Here is a 19462-nt window from a genome sequence, read left to right as displayed (position 1 = left end):
TGGGAGATTTTTCACTTTCTAATTCTCTCGCATCCCTGGCATGGGGGAGTGAACAAGTAAGTGGCTGTGTGTTGCTTAGCTGCTGGCAGGGGTTAAACCAGAACACATATTTTTCATTATAGTGATTTTTTAAGGGAAGGTACCTACCTGCCACTTAGTTTTCTTGAAGACAGTCATCTTGTTGAGAATAGCAGATTTCAGGTTGATATAGTTCATTAAAAAAAAGGTATCCAGTTATTTGTACTTAAAAATATGTTTTAACACATTTAAATTTGGGGTTGGCATGTATTCGATTGCTGCTTTTGGCCCTGGGATGTTGTATCTGTCATTCAGAGCACTGATATGTCCCGTTGGAGTCACAGAGATCCTGTCACTACAGCGGGCACTACAAATGCCCCAAAACTTGATTGTGGTAGTGTGGCAGACCTGTGAGGTGCAAAATTGTTGCTACTTATGTGACCATGCCGTTGTACCACTTGTGTATCGATACGTTGGTCTGAAACTACAAGTCTTTCAGGAGAGGTCCAAGATAAACCAGGTTCATTAATGTATGCTTCATCATTGAGGAAAAGATAAAGAAAGAGAAACATTTGTGTGTGTGTGAATACATACCCAGTTGTGATTATTTAACCAGATAACGTCAAAAAGATTTTGTCACTTGGCATAAGAAAATATTTTATCATGTTCCTTAGCCTAGGTTCATTAGAGTGTCTGACATTGAAAATAGTCATGTCATACAGTTTTCCATAAATTAGAAGTACCTGGAGCCTTTGAACATTGTGCATTTTGAGTGACTGCATTGGTGCCAGGACCACTTCTGACCACCATAAATATCCGAGGGCAGTGGGTCAAAGTAAAGAATAGGAAGGACAGAATAACTGAAATAATCTTTTGGGAGGATGATATTTGATCCTAACAGCTCAGGCCTTCTGTTGTGACCAGAATGCCTCATTAAAACTTAAAACAACTTTCAGCTGAAGCAGTTAACTTCTTCCTGCTGTACAAAGGTCACTCGGCTCCAGAATGACACCTGTATTTCTGGTTTAATATTATAATTGGCAAAATGCATTTTGAAACTGCGTAGTAAAATGCCAGCACTGTAGAAGATTACCAGAAATCCAAGAACCCATGTAGAAAAGAAATAAGAAACTGAAGTATGGAGATTTAAGATGAGTCTTAAAAAGACAAGTAATGTTTTGAATAGCAAATAATTTATGCAAAATGTTACAAAATCTAAAATGCTAAATAAACAACCAATACAATGTATTGTTTTGATACTTTGTTTCCACTTAACAGATAGTGAATGCAGAATAATTTGTTAACAATATTTGAAGCTATTTTTCATTATATTTACTTTATATTTTGTACAAACAATTGAACTGTAATTTTAAATTTCAGTCTTCTTCTTTGAAGCTACATGGAAATATGGTAGGATAAACATTCAGAAAAATAGATTTGTGGTTATAGAATTTCTCTTTATTATAAAAAATGTTGCTTCACCATATGAAAGTTTTTTCTCCTATATTTTGGAAGGCTCAGGTTCCCTTTTATAATTCACCAAGTTGCCATGATATAATGTGTTTCTAATTTTTGTAATCTTTTATTGATTACAGCATGAGGGTAGTATTATAAAAGTTATTCTCATACAGTATCAAGAATTCTTGAAGGTTTAAAACCAAAGAATGGGATATAACAATGCTTCAGATATTAAATGCTAGACAAATAAGCAATGTAGTAATTGTTAAAGACTTAATACTACATTTTTTTAATATTTAAAGGTTTTGTGTTTCCTTTTTTGATTTGTGGGTTTCTTTTTTGGTTTTGTTTTTGTTTTTTTTTTCTTTTGGTGGTTTGGTTTTTTTTTGTGTTTGTTTCTTAGCTTGATGTATCAGAATGTTAAAGGATTATTACCTTTTACCATTTGGTCCAAATTTCTGTATTGTTCAGCAAAGTAGAGGTTTCTTACTTTTCAGGAACAATTTATATACTAGCAGTAGAATAATTCCAAAGGCTTATTTATCAACATCTATCTTTGACAGAAGTAGGTTTTGCGCCCATTTGTCTTTAAGTAGAAATACAGATGCCTAATTTGGCAGGCTATACTTTCCCAGCAGATTTTGTAAAGACAGCTGCCTAGTGGAGTCTCCTGTCCATATTGTCTTGAAGAACTGTGAGACTTTACAAAACATCAGCATCAGCCAAGAGTGCATACATAAACTTTGTTGTTAAAATATGTCTGTTTACCATTACATTTTTCTGATTTAGAAATCAGACTGTATTTCAAGGCAACGGGTAAGTTTGAGGAGAACTGTTACTTTTTTTATATTTTCATTTGTAAGAAAACTTGCTTGTGTATTTCAAGAATTTCTTAGAAGTCTGAATAGTTAAACCCTCCTTTTGGTTAATGCATTACTTCTGGAACCAGTAGATAAAATTCTACACACTAAACACAGTAAAAACGGTGCATATTCTGTAAAGGACAGAATTTTAGAGTAAAGTTTTCTGGGCACAAAAGCGGTAACAAAATGATCCCTACAAAACAGAGTAACTTAATAACACAAGAAATAACTTTTGTTAATTTGAAACTTTAGAAACTGAAACTTGTAAATTAAGATGTAATTAAATTATGGTACTGTACATACCAGCTGTTCTTGGAAATTGAAACTTTACAATATGAAAAATACATTACATCTGTACAGTTTATACAGGTAGGTAGGATGAGTTTTGAAAAAGATTCACTTGAAGGGTCATACTTTGAAGTCAAAAAAATACTGCACAACTTAACTAATTACAAATTGTAGACTCGAAGCAATTAATCTTTGTGATCAATTTTTAATTTGAACAGGGATCCTAGAATCCATAATATATGTCTTCTAACTTCTGTCCATAATGTTACATAGAATTTGGTTGCAGCCTCTGCTACAGGAAAAAGACAACAAAAAAACTCCAACCCAGTTAAGCCAGCTGTTGACTGTGTTCCTTGATTCGTGCTGCTGTTGTTATTGTGCTCAGATCCAGGTCAGTTTCTAGGTGTGTTTCCACTGTTTCTTCCTGGTTATTCGAGTCATAGGGCTTGTGAGCAAGCAGTTCGTGATGTACTCCACAGTAACTTATTGTGGGCTGATCATAAGCAAGAAATGTCGACACATTCATAGACAATGGTATCTAGGGGAAAAACAAAGATGAAAACTAGCCAATTACCAAGGCATAATCAAATTGTACTTGCCTGAATTTGTTGTCTAAGAAATGGACTGTCTAAAACATTAGCTAATGCAAAATGCAGTGCTGCATATAACAAATTTCTTCCTTTTCTCTGTCCCTCTACCCCTTCCACTCCACCCAAACCTTGGTTTTTACTAGGGTATCATAAGCCTAACCATTACCATCTTTGATCTTGTGGCACAGGGTAGGTGTGTGCTTGAATGTGTTTGTGAGGATTAGGATGTAATTGAATTCAAATTACCTTTAGAATGTAATTAGCATCTGTTAAAATCAATCTATCAGGCAGGAGAAAGAGGAGTGACTCAATTGAAGATATGTGGAATGTGTCAAATGGAATTTAAATGACTTCAGATTTAAGAGTGGCTTGAAGCTGGTGGATCTTGCTTGAATATGTCAGTGGGTGAGATACCGTTGGTCTGCTGGGAAATACAGATGTCACATTTCTTATTATTTATAGCATAAGCATTGATTTGAATCTAGCAGCTTTCAGTAAGTATTGGACCATGGTAGATGATGGCTTCATCCATTGCTATGCTGTGGTAGCTCTGAAAGTTTCACTATTGTATGTTTGCTTCAAATGCTTTAGGCTGAAAAGTTATAAACTTTTTTTTTTAGAATTTTCCTGAGGATTTTGAACACGCTTCAGCATAGAATTATTTAAAATACACTGTAGAAGCACAGGTGAAATTAATTCATATTTTTAACTGTATCTGTATTATAAGATTTATTTTTGTATGTATGAAGAGAATTAGAATTGAAGGATGGAAAAGGTGACTATATTTTAATGGCTGTGAGAGTTATGTGTTAAAGTATTTAAAAATCAGATTTTTAGTCCATTGTAAAACCAAAGAGAACAATTTTTATTTGTTTCTTTTCTTGTTCTCTTGTTATAATTTTGAAGATTGACTGAAATGTAATAAAACTTCATATGAAGATAGGTAATAGTTAAAAGCATTTGAATTTGATATGTGAAATAGTACAAACTAAAACTTTCTCATTAACACAACTGGTTGATGTGTTTGGATGTCCCACTTGTACCTCATGGCAGCATGTTGGAGGTCCCATTGTAAACGCCACTCTTACACTATGCAAAACATGGAGATAGACTGTAAAATAATAAGGATATGGATGACTTTTGTACCGACATAAGAGATATTGATAGCTCATGAAGAGCTGAATAACATTCAGCTTGGAAGATGGATGTACATGGCACATCATATGATGTGCTGTCTGAAACAAAAGAATATTAGTTAAACCCATGACAAAACTGTGGCTTCCCAGGATAGAAGCAGTAAAACAGTGAGATACAGCTTTTTCTATCCTTACTCTTGTATTTGAAAGATTTAAGGTTAAAGATACCATACTGTATCATAGGTGTCTGGTGATCTATAACTCTTGACTCCCAAGTACTCATGAGCTCTTTCTGCATTTTGTGTAGCCACCTTGGATGTGGGTTTGGGTTTTTTTTTGATGAAACCCTGCATGAACACCTAGGCTTTCTTAGAATAATGAAGAGACTTCATCTGACGAAGAACTCTGGTGTTTTAAATATGTGCAATAAAAAAAAAAAAAAGCTTCACATTTCCTCACCCCATTTCATAAACACTAGCAGTATGTTTTCTTAAACTAGTCAACATTTCCTTTTACAGCTCAAAATATATTTCCTAAGCTAATTTAATGAATGCAGCACAATACTGGGTGCACTATGGGCACTATTACTTTCGTAGTCTGCAATGCAGATACATGTATGTACTCTCTCCAGAAGCTTTGCTCTCATGATAGATGAAAGACTACAGGGCTTTGATATGTACTCACCGTAACTGTGATCACATCCAGAACCCTGAACCCTAAGTGATCCCCTCAAGTAGCTGTTTCAATACAACCATCACAGTTCTCAAGCCCTACTGTAAACAGGACGGATTCCCTCCCTCCTAGGATGGTTGTCCCTACAGTTGCTGTGGTACTGTAGAGTGAAAGCATCTCTGGTCCTCTCTATACGTAACTTAAAGACTGCCATAAATTCTGGAAGTCGAATTTTCCATTGTCTCTAGCACTGTTATTTCCCTAAGAGACCTGTATTAACTTGATTGTTCCTTTTTCTTCTGTTGGTCTAAGATGCAGAGAAGGTGCTATGTAAGAATGTAATCCAAAAAGTCTTGTTCTAATGCTGCTGGACTAGAGCAGTTCTGTGAATTTTTGGGCCCACATAAGAAACTACTTCTCGAGCTAAATGGAGAAAACCAGTTGAATGGACACCCCAGGCACAGCACAGTAGCCTTGCAGGTACTCTGCTCTTTAGTGGTTCCTGTTTTCTTTGAATAACTTAGGTCTCGGAATGTTTGAAGTACTTCACAGTATTCTGGTTTATTGATAAAGTTGTGCAAGAATTACCTGAACACTTATTCAAACTTCTTAACTGGCTCCTCCTTGAAGCTGAGTCCCCATTCCTTATGGAGTCTTAGCACAGGACTATAGCAGAATTGTTCTGTACCTCCGTCTATACCTCCGTCCCCTGCACTGCTGCATTTAAATCCTCTCTGTGATTTAAGGCAGGTCTTGCATGTAACAAGTCCCTTATTTTCTCTCAAGTAGCATGTCCAGTGGCTTTCTGTGAAGGCACTACAGCTGTCTGGTAGGTATAGTTATGAAAAAAAAAGTACCTATCTGTTTATAATTTTATCCCATTACTTTCATTGTCTGCTTCTTCAAGTACATATTTACATAGAAGTCCTGTTCTATGAAACGAGAGGAAATTAAACTCAAGCTTCAAGGTAAATCTGATGAGCCAGTTTGTGATGGTCAGGGATTTACAGTTCAGATCCTCTGTGCTCCTCTACCAAATTGTAACTCATCTATGGGGGTAAGGTTCCAAAAGGTTACTTTTTGTTGTTGTTGGTATTTGTATACACTGTGAGGAGGCCTTACTGCAGGGCCACAAGTACCTCAGATTGAATTGTGGTCCCTTTGAAGTGCTGAAAATGCACTGCAAAAATTGCCAACCATTTTTAAAGATCTTGGTTTTCCTTTAAACATTTAAATTCTTAGGTGGTGGTTCTTTAAAACTTGTGTCTGCATATTTCAACCTTTCAAAGTTCAAATTCTAAAGGCTTAGGAAAGTGGAACATATTGTTAGATCAGCTGGTGAGAACTTTGGTATGAAATGTCATAAGGTATTGGTATTAACTCGCAGTTTTACTTGTGAATGGCAGGGAAGAGTTGTGCTTGTGCAAGTAAAGGAATACAATGGGAAACAAGCTTTTTTTTTTTTTTTTTCCCAATGTTTTTCTGCTTCTCTCAAAATTAACCTCTCCTCTGTTCAGGCTGTACCTAAAAGTCTGCCAGAAGTGTAAGCAGTAGCAATAGCTTTTGTGGAACACCAAATTTTATCTTCGCACGAACATTAAGCTAATGCCCTCCTGATGAGGGAATATTATGTTTTCTATTCTAAGGGCACATCTGTTCAGATTTTGTATAGTATTTCAAGATGAAAATTTCTATTGCTCAAGGATACTTGCTTTTCTTCTGCTATGATTTTTCCTTCTCTGAAGTAAATCTGGGCAATAAAGTACAGTAGCAATAGGTTTCACATGCTCCGCTTGGGTTTAGAAATTTTTCTATTCCAATGTGTTTATCTCTGGTTACCTATGTTGGGGTCCCACATTGTGGTAAATAATGCTACTGAAACCTAAACTCGTGTTACTATATAACAGTTTTGTGCCCAGTCTTCACTGCCGTGTTCGACTGAATGTGTCATAGCTGTGCATACCGGAGTGAGGAAGCAGAGGACAGATGAGAGGTCTGCATTACATCTGTGGTTTAATCTTTTTAAACCATCCATTCTGTCACATTGAAGGTGAGGACCAGTTGTCTCCATGGCAATATAAAAACCGTATTATTTCAGAGCTCCTATTGAAGTAGCCACTTCTTCTAGTGGCTGAATACCCTGTGTTTATATTGATACCAAAAAAAAAAAACTTTAGTAAGTGCATGGTTAGGATTATAGTCCATCAGTAATAGTATTCTTATCTGTTCAATGTTTAACATGAATTTTAAGAAATTTTTGATGCAGCATATTCCCTGGGAGAGGAGGGTGGTGTTAAAAAAGTAAAAACCACATTTAAAAACAAGGGCCAGTACTTTTGAACCTTTATGTTGAATGCTGGACATGTAAGCAGTAAGCTGATTTTTGATCTGAGGGATGGGGGAGAATACAGACATCATTCAACCACTGCTGGATTCCATCAGAAAACCACACAATTTTTTTTAGCTATGTTATTACAGATTTTGTATTTTAATTATTAAGTAGAAGGAATTGGCAAACATTTTTTGCAAGTTGAGTATACTAGGTTTGACAAGGGCCTTTAACAGTGTTTGAAATGCCAAAATGAACAACTGCTAACAGCTGCTGCAGAGTATCACCCTATAAATTTCATTTTTAAGTAGAAGAAGATAAGGAGGAGGAGGAAGCAGAGCAAAAAAGGTTTTATTTTTCATTTGGATTCAGTTAATTGGGGTTCAGACTAAGAAATAGTGAGCTGTAACTTCCTAGTTGCTGGACATTTTGTCTTGTGTGTTGTTAGTTTCTCAAAATTCCAGCAGGTTGACATTTGCTTAACATATTTCCTTCCTGCAGAGGATGTGACATTCATGAGATGAGAACAGCTTATGACTTGATTAGCTTTAATTGCTTGCTTGGCTTTGAAAGCAGTATGTATTACATTTTATTTTAGTTATTTTGTTAGATCTGGTAGCTATGAATGTTAAAAAAATGAACAAATTCTAAATACTGTTCTGCCCTGCCTTTTTGATGTATTTTTTTTAATTTGTTTGTGTGTTTGTGTTAATGGTGGGGTTTTTTATGTTGTTTTTTTTTTTAATTATTTTTATCTTAACAGCCTGCAATTTTGCACACTTTTTTTTTTTTTTTTTTTTTTTAATAACAGTCCTTCAAATGCTAGTGTAGTAAACTGAATTATGGAAGTACTTATGAGAGTGTGTGATTGATTGTGAGTAAAAATGTATCTTTTCAGTTAGTACATTGTTTGAAATATGCTTCATAATATTTAAAAACTGAAGTGTATATTGCCTTAAGTATTTCTAAAAATGTTATTACAGTGAGATCTGTATCTTTTTAGATTTCTTAATGTTTTTTTGTTTGCATACAAAACTAGGTGTTCATTGTTAGACTCTGAAGGCATATGAATTATCATTTAAAAAAGAAGTATCATTTAAAAAAGCTCTGAAAAGTAAATCAGTGCAGATGGTTTTTACTTTAGATGCTAGCTAAATTCAGTTTGAAGTATTAGACAGCAAGCATTTGTTAGGGAAAACTAGCTATTTTTGTCTTAGTAAAGTCTGTTGCAGCTTGGAGAACCCGACCATCATAATTCATCTTCTTTATTATTTAGCAATCAGTAGATAATCTTAAAATATGAAGACTCTGCATACGTAAAATGCACATAAAAAAAGGCACTTTTCAGAAGTGAATAATGTGTTTGTAGAAGTGTCTCAAAGGAATAAGTCTGTAAAGCACGCATACGTAGGTAGATATGTATATGTTGTATGGATAGACTTGTAAGCCTTACAAGCCCTAAAAGAGGTCAGTGGAGCTCCTTCCCTTCTCTTCTGAAAGTTTTAGAATACTAAAAAGCAAACTAGACTTTATTGGTAAATGTAGAAGAAAAGGGAGCTGAATGGAAGGAATAAATGAAATCAGTTTGATTTATATTAAATATTTGTTTCTTATTTAAGGCAGGTCTGTTTTCCTTAAAAAAAAAAATATCCCTATTATATCAGCAAGTTCAAGAGACAATGTATTACAGTTAAGTATAGAAAAACATTGGGGTGCCTTTTTTACTTGAATATCCTAGAGCCTGGTCATGCAGGATGTCATGCAGAAATCAAAGGGGACACTTCCTGTCTTGGAGGAGAGTAAGGTCTGTCCTTTTAATGGGCAGAAATCTCTGAAGAGTGGCTATATCCCAAAATCTGATCAGTTGTAGTACAGACGGCAGTTATTTTCCCAGATTTTCATTAAGTGTGATTGTTTTGGCTGATAGCTGAACTTCTTTGCCCATCACAGAGCTGTAAGTAGGATTTTTGAGGACTCTGTTCCTCAAATGTTATATTCTCATATATTTGATAGGCTTGTGTAGAGGGTGATTAATAGGATCTTTTTTCTTTATCCTTCTCTAATTATTTTAATGTAACAACCAATTTTAATATCCTCTAAGTGCTATAAGAGGCAATCTCATTACTTTTCATTAAGCTTGTTTACAGAGAAATAAACCAGCTGCAAAATAAATAACGCTGAATAAACCAGAAGTTGAAGTATTACCTACTCTGAGTATTCCGAACCATGGGTCAGACTCTGCAAAAGTCATGACCCTATGTTAAGAAAAAGAGGATATTTTTGTTGACATAATCTTTAGGTTCTTGATTACTTTCTGGTGCGTGAGCATTAGGGGAATTTTATATAGCTTTTGTACCAAGCTACGAAGAGTTGGTACAAAAGGTTAGGTTCTTACTTTTGCTAAAGCTGAAGTTCTTAAAGCTCCAGTAGTAGGGCTTTAGGAAATACCAGGAAGTCTGATAATACTGATGATGTCTTCCTCTTTCCACTTTGCCCTTTCTCTGCTATCTCCCAACAATTCTCTGCTGAATGGACTGTGATTGTGGGTTTCATAGTGTCCAAAGTCTGATGCTGCCCACTGTTGCATGCTGATGAGACATCCACGTAGTTACTCCAGTGTTTGTATAAATTTGAGTTGTATGGGCCAACAAATGCCAGGGCCAAAAAATTTGTAGATTTGAAGGGAAAAGAAATTGTGCTCTTTCTCTGTGTAGAAGACTGAGTTGAAGATAAACTCGGTGTATTTAATTTGAATTCTACATTACTGATAGCTCGAGATTAAACGGAAGTATCAGTTTAAAAAACACAAAAAAACAACAACCAAAACCTGATGCTTTTAATCCTCTCCTGTGTGCTGGCAAAACCCTTCATGAGGGTGAAGCCATACTTAATTTTATTAGCTTAGGTTGTATTAGTAGGATATTCTTCAGCTGGTGCAGCGGGTCTGCCGTTAGATTTTTTTTGATGAGGGTGATTGCTGTTTCAGCTCTCCTGGCTGACTTTCAGTAATATTGAGGCATTCAGTGGTCAGTGATATGATATCAGGAATATTCCTGTGTAATGAAATCTCAAGTTCAGAAGCCTTATGGAGTGTGTAAGAAAGGTCAACACTCCCTCCTTCCGCAAACCAAGAAACTCTTTCACCTTAGCCTCAGCTTACCCCCTCTTTGTACTGCTGCATTATTTTGTGAGAGAATGCTGATAAGTGTGTAAGGTTGCCCAAAGGATACCTCTGTACAGATGGTGTATGTGGATTCATTTAAAAGGCATATTATGAAAATATATCTTTAGGTGTAGTAAACAACTTAATGAAGAATGAGGATGTTAAGCATGTGGTTTGTATGTATGTGTATGTATTGTGTGTATGACTTACATTCATAACTTGCATCAGTTTATGATATGAGTATTATTTCGGTGACTAATTCAGACATCCCTCGCAGATATGGAAAGCCTATCTGAGACTGTTTTATTCCATTTGCTGATTTTTATCGTCCCAAAGTGCCTTGAAGTACCTGACTGAAATCCAGATGTGCCCCACAGGCTGAGTTTTGCATGTAGATCTTTAAAATTAGTTGGAAGACATAGACAAATTCCTTTGGGATTAAATAATTTGTCGAAGCTTAAATGGTTTGTTTATTGTAGGATGTAATTTATTTAAAATCTATTTTGAACTGTATAATGCATCTATGATGCATTTCTCATTGAAAAACTTAGTACATGCACAGAATTCCAGGTATTCTTCCATCCTTTCTTTCTTGTTCCCTCTCCCCACCAAGTCGACACAGGCTAGTTTTTGTTCCTGTTGTTGTTGCTCTGAAGTACACTCTGCTTTGCTGAAGAAGCAAAAGCTGGAAACTCCTGGTCGGCTAAAGGCAATCTGGTACTGTCAGTGGTAATTTGTAGCTATGTGTACAGTGAGCATTATGCTGAAACTCAGGCAACACCAGGACATCACAGAATGGGAGGTGAAGGCAGACAGGTTGATGGGGGGGTAATTTTGGGGGGTATATAGACACAAAGCAACCCCTAAGTAGTAGGAGTCCTTGTTCTGTGGGGTGGGTTTGTGTTGCTCAGAGAATGCATGTGAGGAGTGGAAAGAATTGCATCATCATCTATCAAGAAAATAAAATAAAAAAATACCAATTCTACAAATAGTTAGCATGTTGCTCTTTTCTAATCGTTTGAACAAGGGCATTTTCATGAATCTTAAGAAAACCTTTTGAATGATGCCAGAATGTTAGTGGAGATTTGGCAGTGGCTTTCCTGGAATGAAGTCCTTCTTCTGTGTTAGTGGTAGAACTAACATGTTTACCCAGAGTGAAGAGACTTCCTAAAGGATATTGGTAGAAACAACCCAAACCACAGAATTTAAACCAAAAGTTGAATTTCTATCTGGAAACTTACAGTATTAATAGAGATTAATATATCTGAAAGAAAAAAAAAGGAATTTTTCATTTAATGTTCAAATACTGCTTTAAAAGACTCAGTTCTTGTAATTTATCATGCAATGAGCAGCTTTTTGTTTATTTTCACAAAATAGTGCAATTTCATAAAACTCATTTGAGTGAATTATTTTCAGTCACGCTAGTGGATAAGCTCTGTGTGATTATTTAAGTAAATAAAAAAAAAAATCTTTGTTAAAAATTGAATGATATTATAACACAAGGTTAGTACCAGGTGCAGCTTTTAAAGCAAGAGCAAGGGTTAAAATTATTTATGTATCTCATGGATGGGGAGCATGGGATATATGGTTCTTTCATTTCTTAGGAAAGGTTCTTAACTTCACTGTGTTTACCTGACAAATATAAGATTTTTGTTTACTGATGTGACAGTAGTAATAACATAGCATTTATTTTCCTTAACCAAGACATCCTCTACACATATTGTTTAATATCTGTGCTAGTGAAATAATTTTCTTTTAACTGTATGTTTAAGTGGCCTTCATATTGTATCATTGTATAATCATGGAAAGAAAAAGCTGTTACATTCTTAAGCAGTATATGCCAGATTATTTCTATTGACAAGAAGTATTATTATTTGCACTTGTTAAAATATTTATATTGTGTGCATCAGTTGCACTGCTCCTAAGATATTTGTGTGTCACTCAGGCCAGATTTTCAGGGAAATTATGGTAAGGAAGGAAGCATAGACAATACACTGTGACAGAGTTGAGGTGTGCACGCAAAAGACCAAAGCTGAGTACAGGACTTAAAAAAATCCTGGAAATGTTGTCATAAACCTTTTTGGTTCATTAAAGATGACCTTAATTGCTGGTTTGCATGGTTCATAGAACTGGGACTCTGTTTCAAAGTTTTAGATATCCAGGTGACTCATGTGTTTAGCCCAGTGTGGTCATTACCAAAAGGCATTAGGAGGCTGCTCAGTTAACTCTGTACAGTTGACTCCTTTATAATCCTTCTGGTACAGGAACTAGAATAGACCTAATATGAAGAAGAAAAAGACTCTCTCTCATTCTGTATCTGGATTATTCCACTTCACGGCTTTTTTTGACAATTGGACCTTAAAACCCCATCCTCCTGTTGATACCAGTAATATTCCTTTCAGATTTGTACAGGTAAAGTGCATTTCCCTTTTAAAGAAATTCTGAAGTGGTGAGGGAAATGAAAACTGATAAGGATATTTATCTAGGGCCAGACAGTTAGGCCCAGTCACTTTGATCTTTTCTAGTACCCAGTCATGCAAATATGTTTACTTTCTTACATTAACTATGGAAAGAGACATCAATACATATTTACTGCATGGCTATTTTGGTTAGCATGTTTTCTTTAGGTCAAAATGGAATTATGTTGCTGTGATAAAAGAAGTTGCTTGTACTATTTTTGGTATTGTGAGTAGGCAGATGATGGTTCTCTTCAGAACATGCAACCTGAGATGTTAAACAGTATTAAAAAAGCCCACATGTATAGCAAGAGTCCAGCATAAATTTAAAGGAACACACAAAATGGGTCATAAGCAGCACTGCCAGCCACCTCTAACAGGTCTGGTGTGGAGCAAGAATATTTTTAAAACAAGTGAAAATATTACAGCAAATGTAATATTCTATTTATGTAATTCTATATGGAAACTCCCACAGAATTTGCAATAGAAGATGTATTTCTTATCAGATAGCTTATTTGCTGTTAGAACAAGCGGGAGAACTACAAACTTACAGGGCTCAAGAGCTAGGCATAGTAAACTAGCCCAGCTGTGTACAAGGAAAATTTAAATACAGGTGTACTAGATCTGCATTAGTCTGTTTGGCCTAGTATCATAGAATCATAGAATAGTTAGGGTTGGAAAGGACCTCAAGATCATCTAGTTCCAACCCCCCTGCCATGGGCAGAGACACCTCGCACTAAACCATGCCACCCAAGGCCCTTTCCAACCCAGCCTTGAACACCACCAGGGATGGAACATTCACAACTTCCTTGGGCAACCCATTCCAATGCCTCACCACACTCACAGTAAAGAATTTGTTCCTTATATCCAATCTAAACTTCCCCTGTTTAAGTTTGAATCTGTTACCCCTTGTCCTACCACTACCATCCCTAATGAAGAGTCCCTCCCCAGCATCCTTGTAGGCCTGCTTCAGATACTGGAAGGCTGCTATGAGGTCTCCACGCAGCATTTACTGCCTGTAGGTGGCAGTGGTAAGAGGGCAAGACTGTGCTGGTAATAAAGGAGTTACCTTCTGTATTTGAGAAATATGAAGATGATGTGTAAGCTATCCATGTTAATGGGTCTGTGCATGTTAAAGATGATAAAATACTGCTGCTTTTCAAAATGTTGAGAAATGTAGCCTGCATGCTCTACCTACAGTAGCTCTAGGGAGCTCCTGATGATAGAATATAAACTTCCACTTAGATGGAAATTCAGAAAACTGAGATTTTGGATATAGAGTGAATTAGAATGAAAAATAGTTCGGGCCCTTCATTTTTTCATAGCACTGAAGCCTTTTCATTTTGAATTATAATATTTTGTTCTGGTTTTGTTGCATGCTGTATTAATAAAGTAACAATATGATTTATCATTAGAGATTAAAAATGGTAACAGTGTATTAAAATCATAATGAGAATATTTTGGTCTAATGCACTTGTTTCAGAATTTTTTTGTTTTTTTTTGTAAATCCATTTTGTTGATTGGATTCTGAAAATCTTTCCATGTGTGTTTGACCAATTCTGAGTACCTTGAGAATAGTGCCAAGGATTGTTTCCTTTGCTGAGGCCAGATCATGCCATCAGCATGATGATATTAGCAAGGTACCATCACATCTCATCTGAGACATCAGATTCAGACACAAAAGGCAATCTAACAGCAACAGATTGAGCTACTAGTAGTAATGCAGTGCTTAGTGGCTGGTACTGGTTAAAGGACTTAAGCTATCATGAAAGAATATAGATAATAACTGTGTTAGTTCTTTATCATCTGGCTGCTTGAGAAAACCATTGTCTGGTGTATGTTATGCACTGGTATGTGACATGGATCCCCTTTTTCTTCCTTATGATTTCCATAGGCATTTCTGCATTCTCTCTTTTGGAGTATAGTGATAAAAGAATAGGCACAAACTTTGACTTGTCTCATATGAAGGGCTCTGATGCCACCTATTCTGTATCATATTAGGAGTTCTAAGGCAAAAGGTGTTGAGAGTAATGTCATTTTATGTAATCGTAAATTTCTATTTTAATATTCATTAGCTATAAGGAAACAAAAAGGTCACTTCTTTGGGGTATTGTTCTCTTGCATGGGATTGCTGACAACAGAACAGTAGCTGAGTACTTGCATTTGATTGACTTAGATTCACAGCTCGAATAGCATTTTGTCAGTGAAAGAACAGGATTTTCCTCTGTTTGGTTAGTCACCACTGAGTGCTGTTATGGTTCTATAATCCTACAAGATCGGTTCTGAACTGCTTTTGAATTAGAGGATGCTGGCATGCATTTGGACCATTCCCTGTGAAAATAATGCATGTTCAAAGTACTATTTACAGGTCTGATTTTAAAAGTCATGCAGCAAATTAAAGGCCTCATTGACGGAAGGATGTCTAAGTTTAAATGACGCTTAAGTGGATGCTAATGCACCTAAACCAGAGAAGAACACCCCTAGTCCTCTTCCTTAGTTTCTCGATCTGTGAATTCCTGTAGTGCTGCAGTTCAGTGTTACTTGTAGACTCAGAACCACCCAAATTTGACCACTGGGGCCCCATCAGCTGTGGTAAGTGGTGTTTGGATCTGGAGGCTGGATTAAGTGGTGGTGACCACTAAAAGTATGGAAGATAGATATTTGCTTACAACACTAGTTACATATACTGGTAGCATTTCATTCAAAGAATCTGCCGAGACCTGAAGGACCAGTATAGGTGCTTGATGAACCTGTATCTTTTGAGAGACTACTGTGGGATCCCACAGGCAATTGTCTTGGCTAACTTTACCTCTCATAAAACCCCCTCTGCATCCATCTCCCTTGAAAACCTTTGTGCAAAACTTTCATTACAAGAATTTGTGTAAGAATGACCAAAACATAATCAATTTCTAGTACTTTCTCAAAATCTGGATCTGTATGCTTTAATATATGTACCAGATGGGCTGAAAATCTGACCAAATTTCACAATCAGATGTGACAGGTAACATGTAATTAAATGGACAAAAAAAAAAAAAAAAAAAAATTGGGCAGAATTTCTTCAGGGTGATTTTTGAGGAGAAGAGAAATATTCTATGTAACTTCATATGGCAGAGATGTTATTAAAGACTAGTTTGCTATTTATTTTATTATTTAATTCCTTCTGGTAATGTGATTTGCACATTAAGAATAGATGAACAGAGAACTATTCCGCTGAGCTAACCAGAGATGCAGATGTCCAGTACAGGAATCTACCAGTCTCTCAAATCTGTATTGGAAAATTCTTTATGAAAGGCTTTTTACCTCGAAGCTAGTGAAGTTAACTGGAATGAGTGTTTATTTTCTAGCAGTGGATTTTACAGTTGTGCAGACAAAATTCTCTAACGTCATGAAAGTTAACAACACATTTTCTAAATCACCTAAGGATTAAAAAGTAGCATCCACTGAGTCTGTGACACCTAAATCAGGCATCCAGCTTTGGTTATCTGGAAGTTTGTTAGAAGACTTTATGTCTCTACTGTGGTTTTGTGTCCCAGCCACATGGGTGGGTCCTGTTTAATTTGCCTTCCACAAAGCTGTCTGAGCAGCTACAGTCTTTGACTTTATCTGCCCTCTGGATATGGCATTGATAGGAAATGGATCTGGGGGAGGTGAAATGCTGCCCAGAAAAGATTATTTTTTTCTTAGGACTATTTCAGGACTTGGTGAAAACTCTTAGTTTGGCACTCTGCTGTAAAAGAAGGGTGATAGAATAATTCAGTCATCATGATTGTTGAAAGATACAGCCAAATTATTGATTGTTGAGGACAAAGGCACTAATTTCAATAGTATTAATTTCTTTGGTAAGTCAAGGCTGGCTTGAGAAGGAAGTTACTTTGAAGTAACTAAGTGGTGTGTATATTGATTTATGCTGCGTTGATTTTTCTAAGACAATACTCTTGCTTTACTATCAACACAAGGTAATTATTGCTAGTTTTCCTGCCAGTTAAAACAGTACCTTGCATTTTCTCCATCAGTGTTTTCACCATTCCCTAAGGTATCAAAGACATGTCATATTTGAAGATTGTGTCCTTGGCAGTACAGCGAGATACACTGATTAGACTTCTGGATGCCTGAAAATACTGAGCAAAGGTACCATACTCAAGGAAGTGTATCAGTCCAATGAAAGTGCCCTTAAGAGAGTTTCTACATTACACACTGTGGAACAGAACTGCTAACTCAAATCCCAGAAGCAATACAGTTACATAAGGTCTGCGTGTCTTAGTAACACTGCCAGCCCGATTGCCTTTTGTTTATAAGCAAGCTCAGTCAGGGTTGGGTTGCTTCCTTTCTCCATTGCTCTGCAGTGCAGATTTACCTGCAATGTCCTTTAAATCTTGTAACAGTGATAGCTTAAAATTGGCTTATCTGGAAATAATAACTTGTTTGAAATTAAGAAAGCAAAATGATAAACACTATATTCAGTGTTACCATTGTCTGAATGTTAATGAGAGAAGGGATGGAAAAATTATGTTGCAACCTACTCCAGAGATAAGGCAGCAACCTGGAAGGAATTCAACAAGGGAAGGAGGAACAATTGATTTTAAACTTGGGTTGTATCTGTAAGATATACCACTCAGCATCCTAGATATCCAGCTTTTTCAGTGCATGCTGTCATTCAGTTTATGGAGTAAATGTAAAAATCACAGTAGAGGTTTCAAAACACTTTCATGAATTAGTTTTCTGAAAAGTAGTTAATGCACTTTGACTAAATGACACATGGGTTTTTTTTTGGAAAGAAAATTTTTAACAAACAAAAAATGGGAAGGGTAAAAATTATTTACCATTCAGAGATGTTATTGTATGGCTGGGTGTTAAATAGTTGATATGTTCATTTATCCTTCATGACATGGTCTGTTTTAATCTGTAAGAGCAATACCTACAGCCTAATGGGGTTTTCAGTTTCTGAGGTTCTCTATGTTCTGTTATTATCCAAATATGCGGTGCTTTCACACATAGTGTTTGACTAAAAGAAAATAAGGAGACAAAACCAAACAAAAAAAAAAAATCCCTTAAAGTATTCTAGTCTCTAATCTACCTGTCCTTTCTATTCCTTTCTGCCTCTGGAGATGTTTGAGCAACTTGTGCTACTGTTTTATATCACCTCTTTGCTTCCCTGCAGCAAACACAGTCTCTAGACTATAGCATTTTTATTGCATGTGAGAAATAAGATTGTTATTTTTGCTGCATATACTGTACTTTCCCCACTGATTCTGCTCTGCTCCCCCCAAGGTCTGAATGACATTGATCTGATGTTCACAGCCCAGAAATAAAGCCAGTGTGAACTGTGCAGAAATCTCATGGCTAGTGCAAGGAAATCAGTAACTCTTGCAGCTTGTTCACATAAGTGAAGAAAGGTAAGGAAATCGCAACTTAGCCAAACTAAGAGAAGCATGATGATATTGCTGAGACAATATATCTGTTGAAAAGCAGCACAAATGCACATGTTGTAAGAAGGTGGTTTTAAAAAGCCAGGCTTGTCTAGGTGTCCAATTGGGAAAAACTAGTGCAGTGAGAGCAGTCCTATTTGAGAACCTCAGTGCTAGGTTTTCAGAATTATGGGAATGTTTGCCATTGTCAAGCTAAATATTGTTAATTTCCATGTTGAAAACACCATTTTGGAGAAAAACTCTCCAGGAATGAAGCAGTTTTCCTGAGAAGTATTCTGTGTATTTGTTTGTTGGGTTTGGGTTTTTTTAAGCATAATGATTTTTATTGATATTCCCATTGGTCAGGGCTCCTTTTTAATCTACCTGTTGGTGCTGTGATCATAATATATTGAGTTCTGAGCAACGTTATGGTAGCTGTTCAGATAGATGCTTTTTCATTTCTGTTCCTCCATTACCTTCCACATAGGAAGCAACACAGCATTACTTCCTGTGTGGTTGTGTTAGTGACTTTCTCGCTGAGTGTCCCTTTGTACATGTGTGATACATCACTTGTCAGAGCTCCATCGTATGGTCATGGTAACATGAGGATTGGCAGAGCTTTTTATCTGTCTTCATTGTATTTTGTAATCAGGAATATGCCTGTTCTTTAGATTGTTCTAGCGTCTAAAATATATGCAACAAGCATGCGTCTTACTGATTTTCATGGAATATTCTGCTTTGGGTAGAACTGTATATGCCTTTTTTCTGTTAAATTTTTTTACGTCTTGGAGGATTATTAATCAGCTGCCTCTCTAAATGTTTTTCTTCAGTCAGGGCCAATTCTAACTTGATGGAACAGGTGGTTGCTTAACCAGCAAATTGTTTAACATAAAGCCCCAGCCAGGATGTAGCTTCTTGTAATTAAAAGACTCATACGGCTCCTGCCAGCCATATTTTTCCTTATTCAGCATTGCACCACCACTTCACACAGAATGTGCAACAATAAAATAATGTCTTCGATGTTAACCCTATCTCATCCAAATCACCCAAAAGTTTCTTGTCTGTATTGTGATACTAAAGTGAA

At 36.2% G+C, this 19462-nt stretch overlaps 2 protein-coding genes across 3 annotated transcripts in view; one reads left to right on the top strand and one right to left on the bottom strand.

Moving 5' to 3' along the window:
• CTNNA3 (catenin alpha 3) overlaps window positions 1-19462 on the top strand; it is a 505620-nt gene that overhangs the window by 147869 nt on the left and 338289 nt on the right. The window lies entirely within an intron of this gene.
• LRRTM3 (leucine rich repeat transmembrane neuronal 3) overlaps window positions 1417-19462 on the bottom strand; it is an 83359-nt gene continuing 65313 nt past the window's right edge. For both annotated transcript variants that reach the window (XM_065670951.1, XM_065670949.1), the window contains one exon: window positions 1417-3165. In XM_065670951.1, coding sequence (XP_065527023.1) covers window positions 2956-3165 — 210 coding nt within the window. In that variant the 3' untranslated portion in view covers window positions 1417-2955. The remainder of the gene's footprint in view (window positions 3166-19462) is intronic.

This window comes from Lathamus discolor, chromosome 3 (genome assembly GCF_037157495.1).
Source record: "Lathamus discolor isolate bLatDis1 chromosome 3, bLatDis1.hap1, whole genome shotgun sequence".
In the NCBI taxonomy this organism is placed as follows: domain Eukaryota; kingdom Metazoa; phylum Chordata; class Aves; order Psittaciformes; family Psittacidae; genus Lathamus; species Lathamus discolor.
This window is presented reverse-complemented; position numbering and strand designations above follow the sequence as displayed.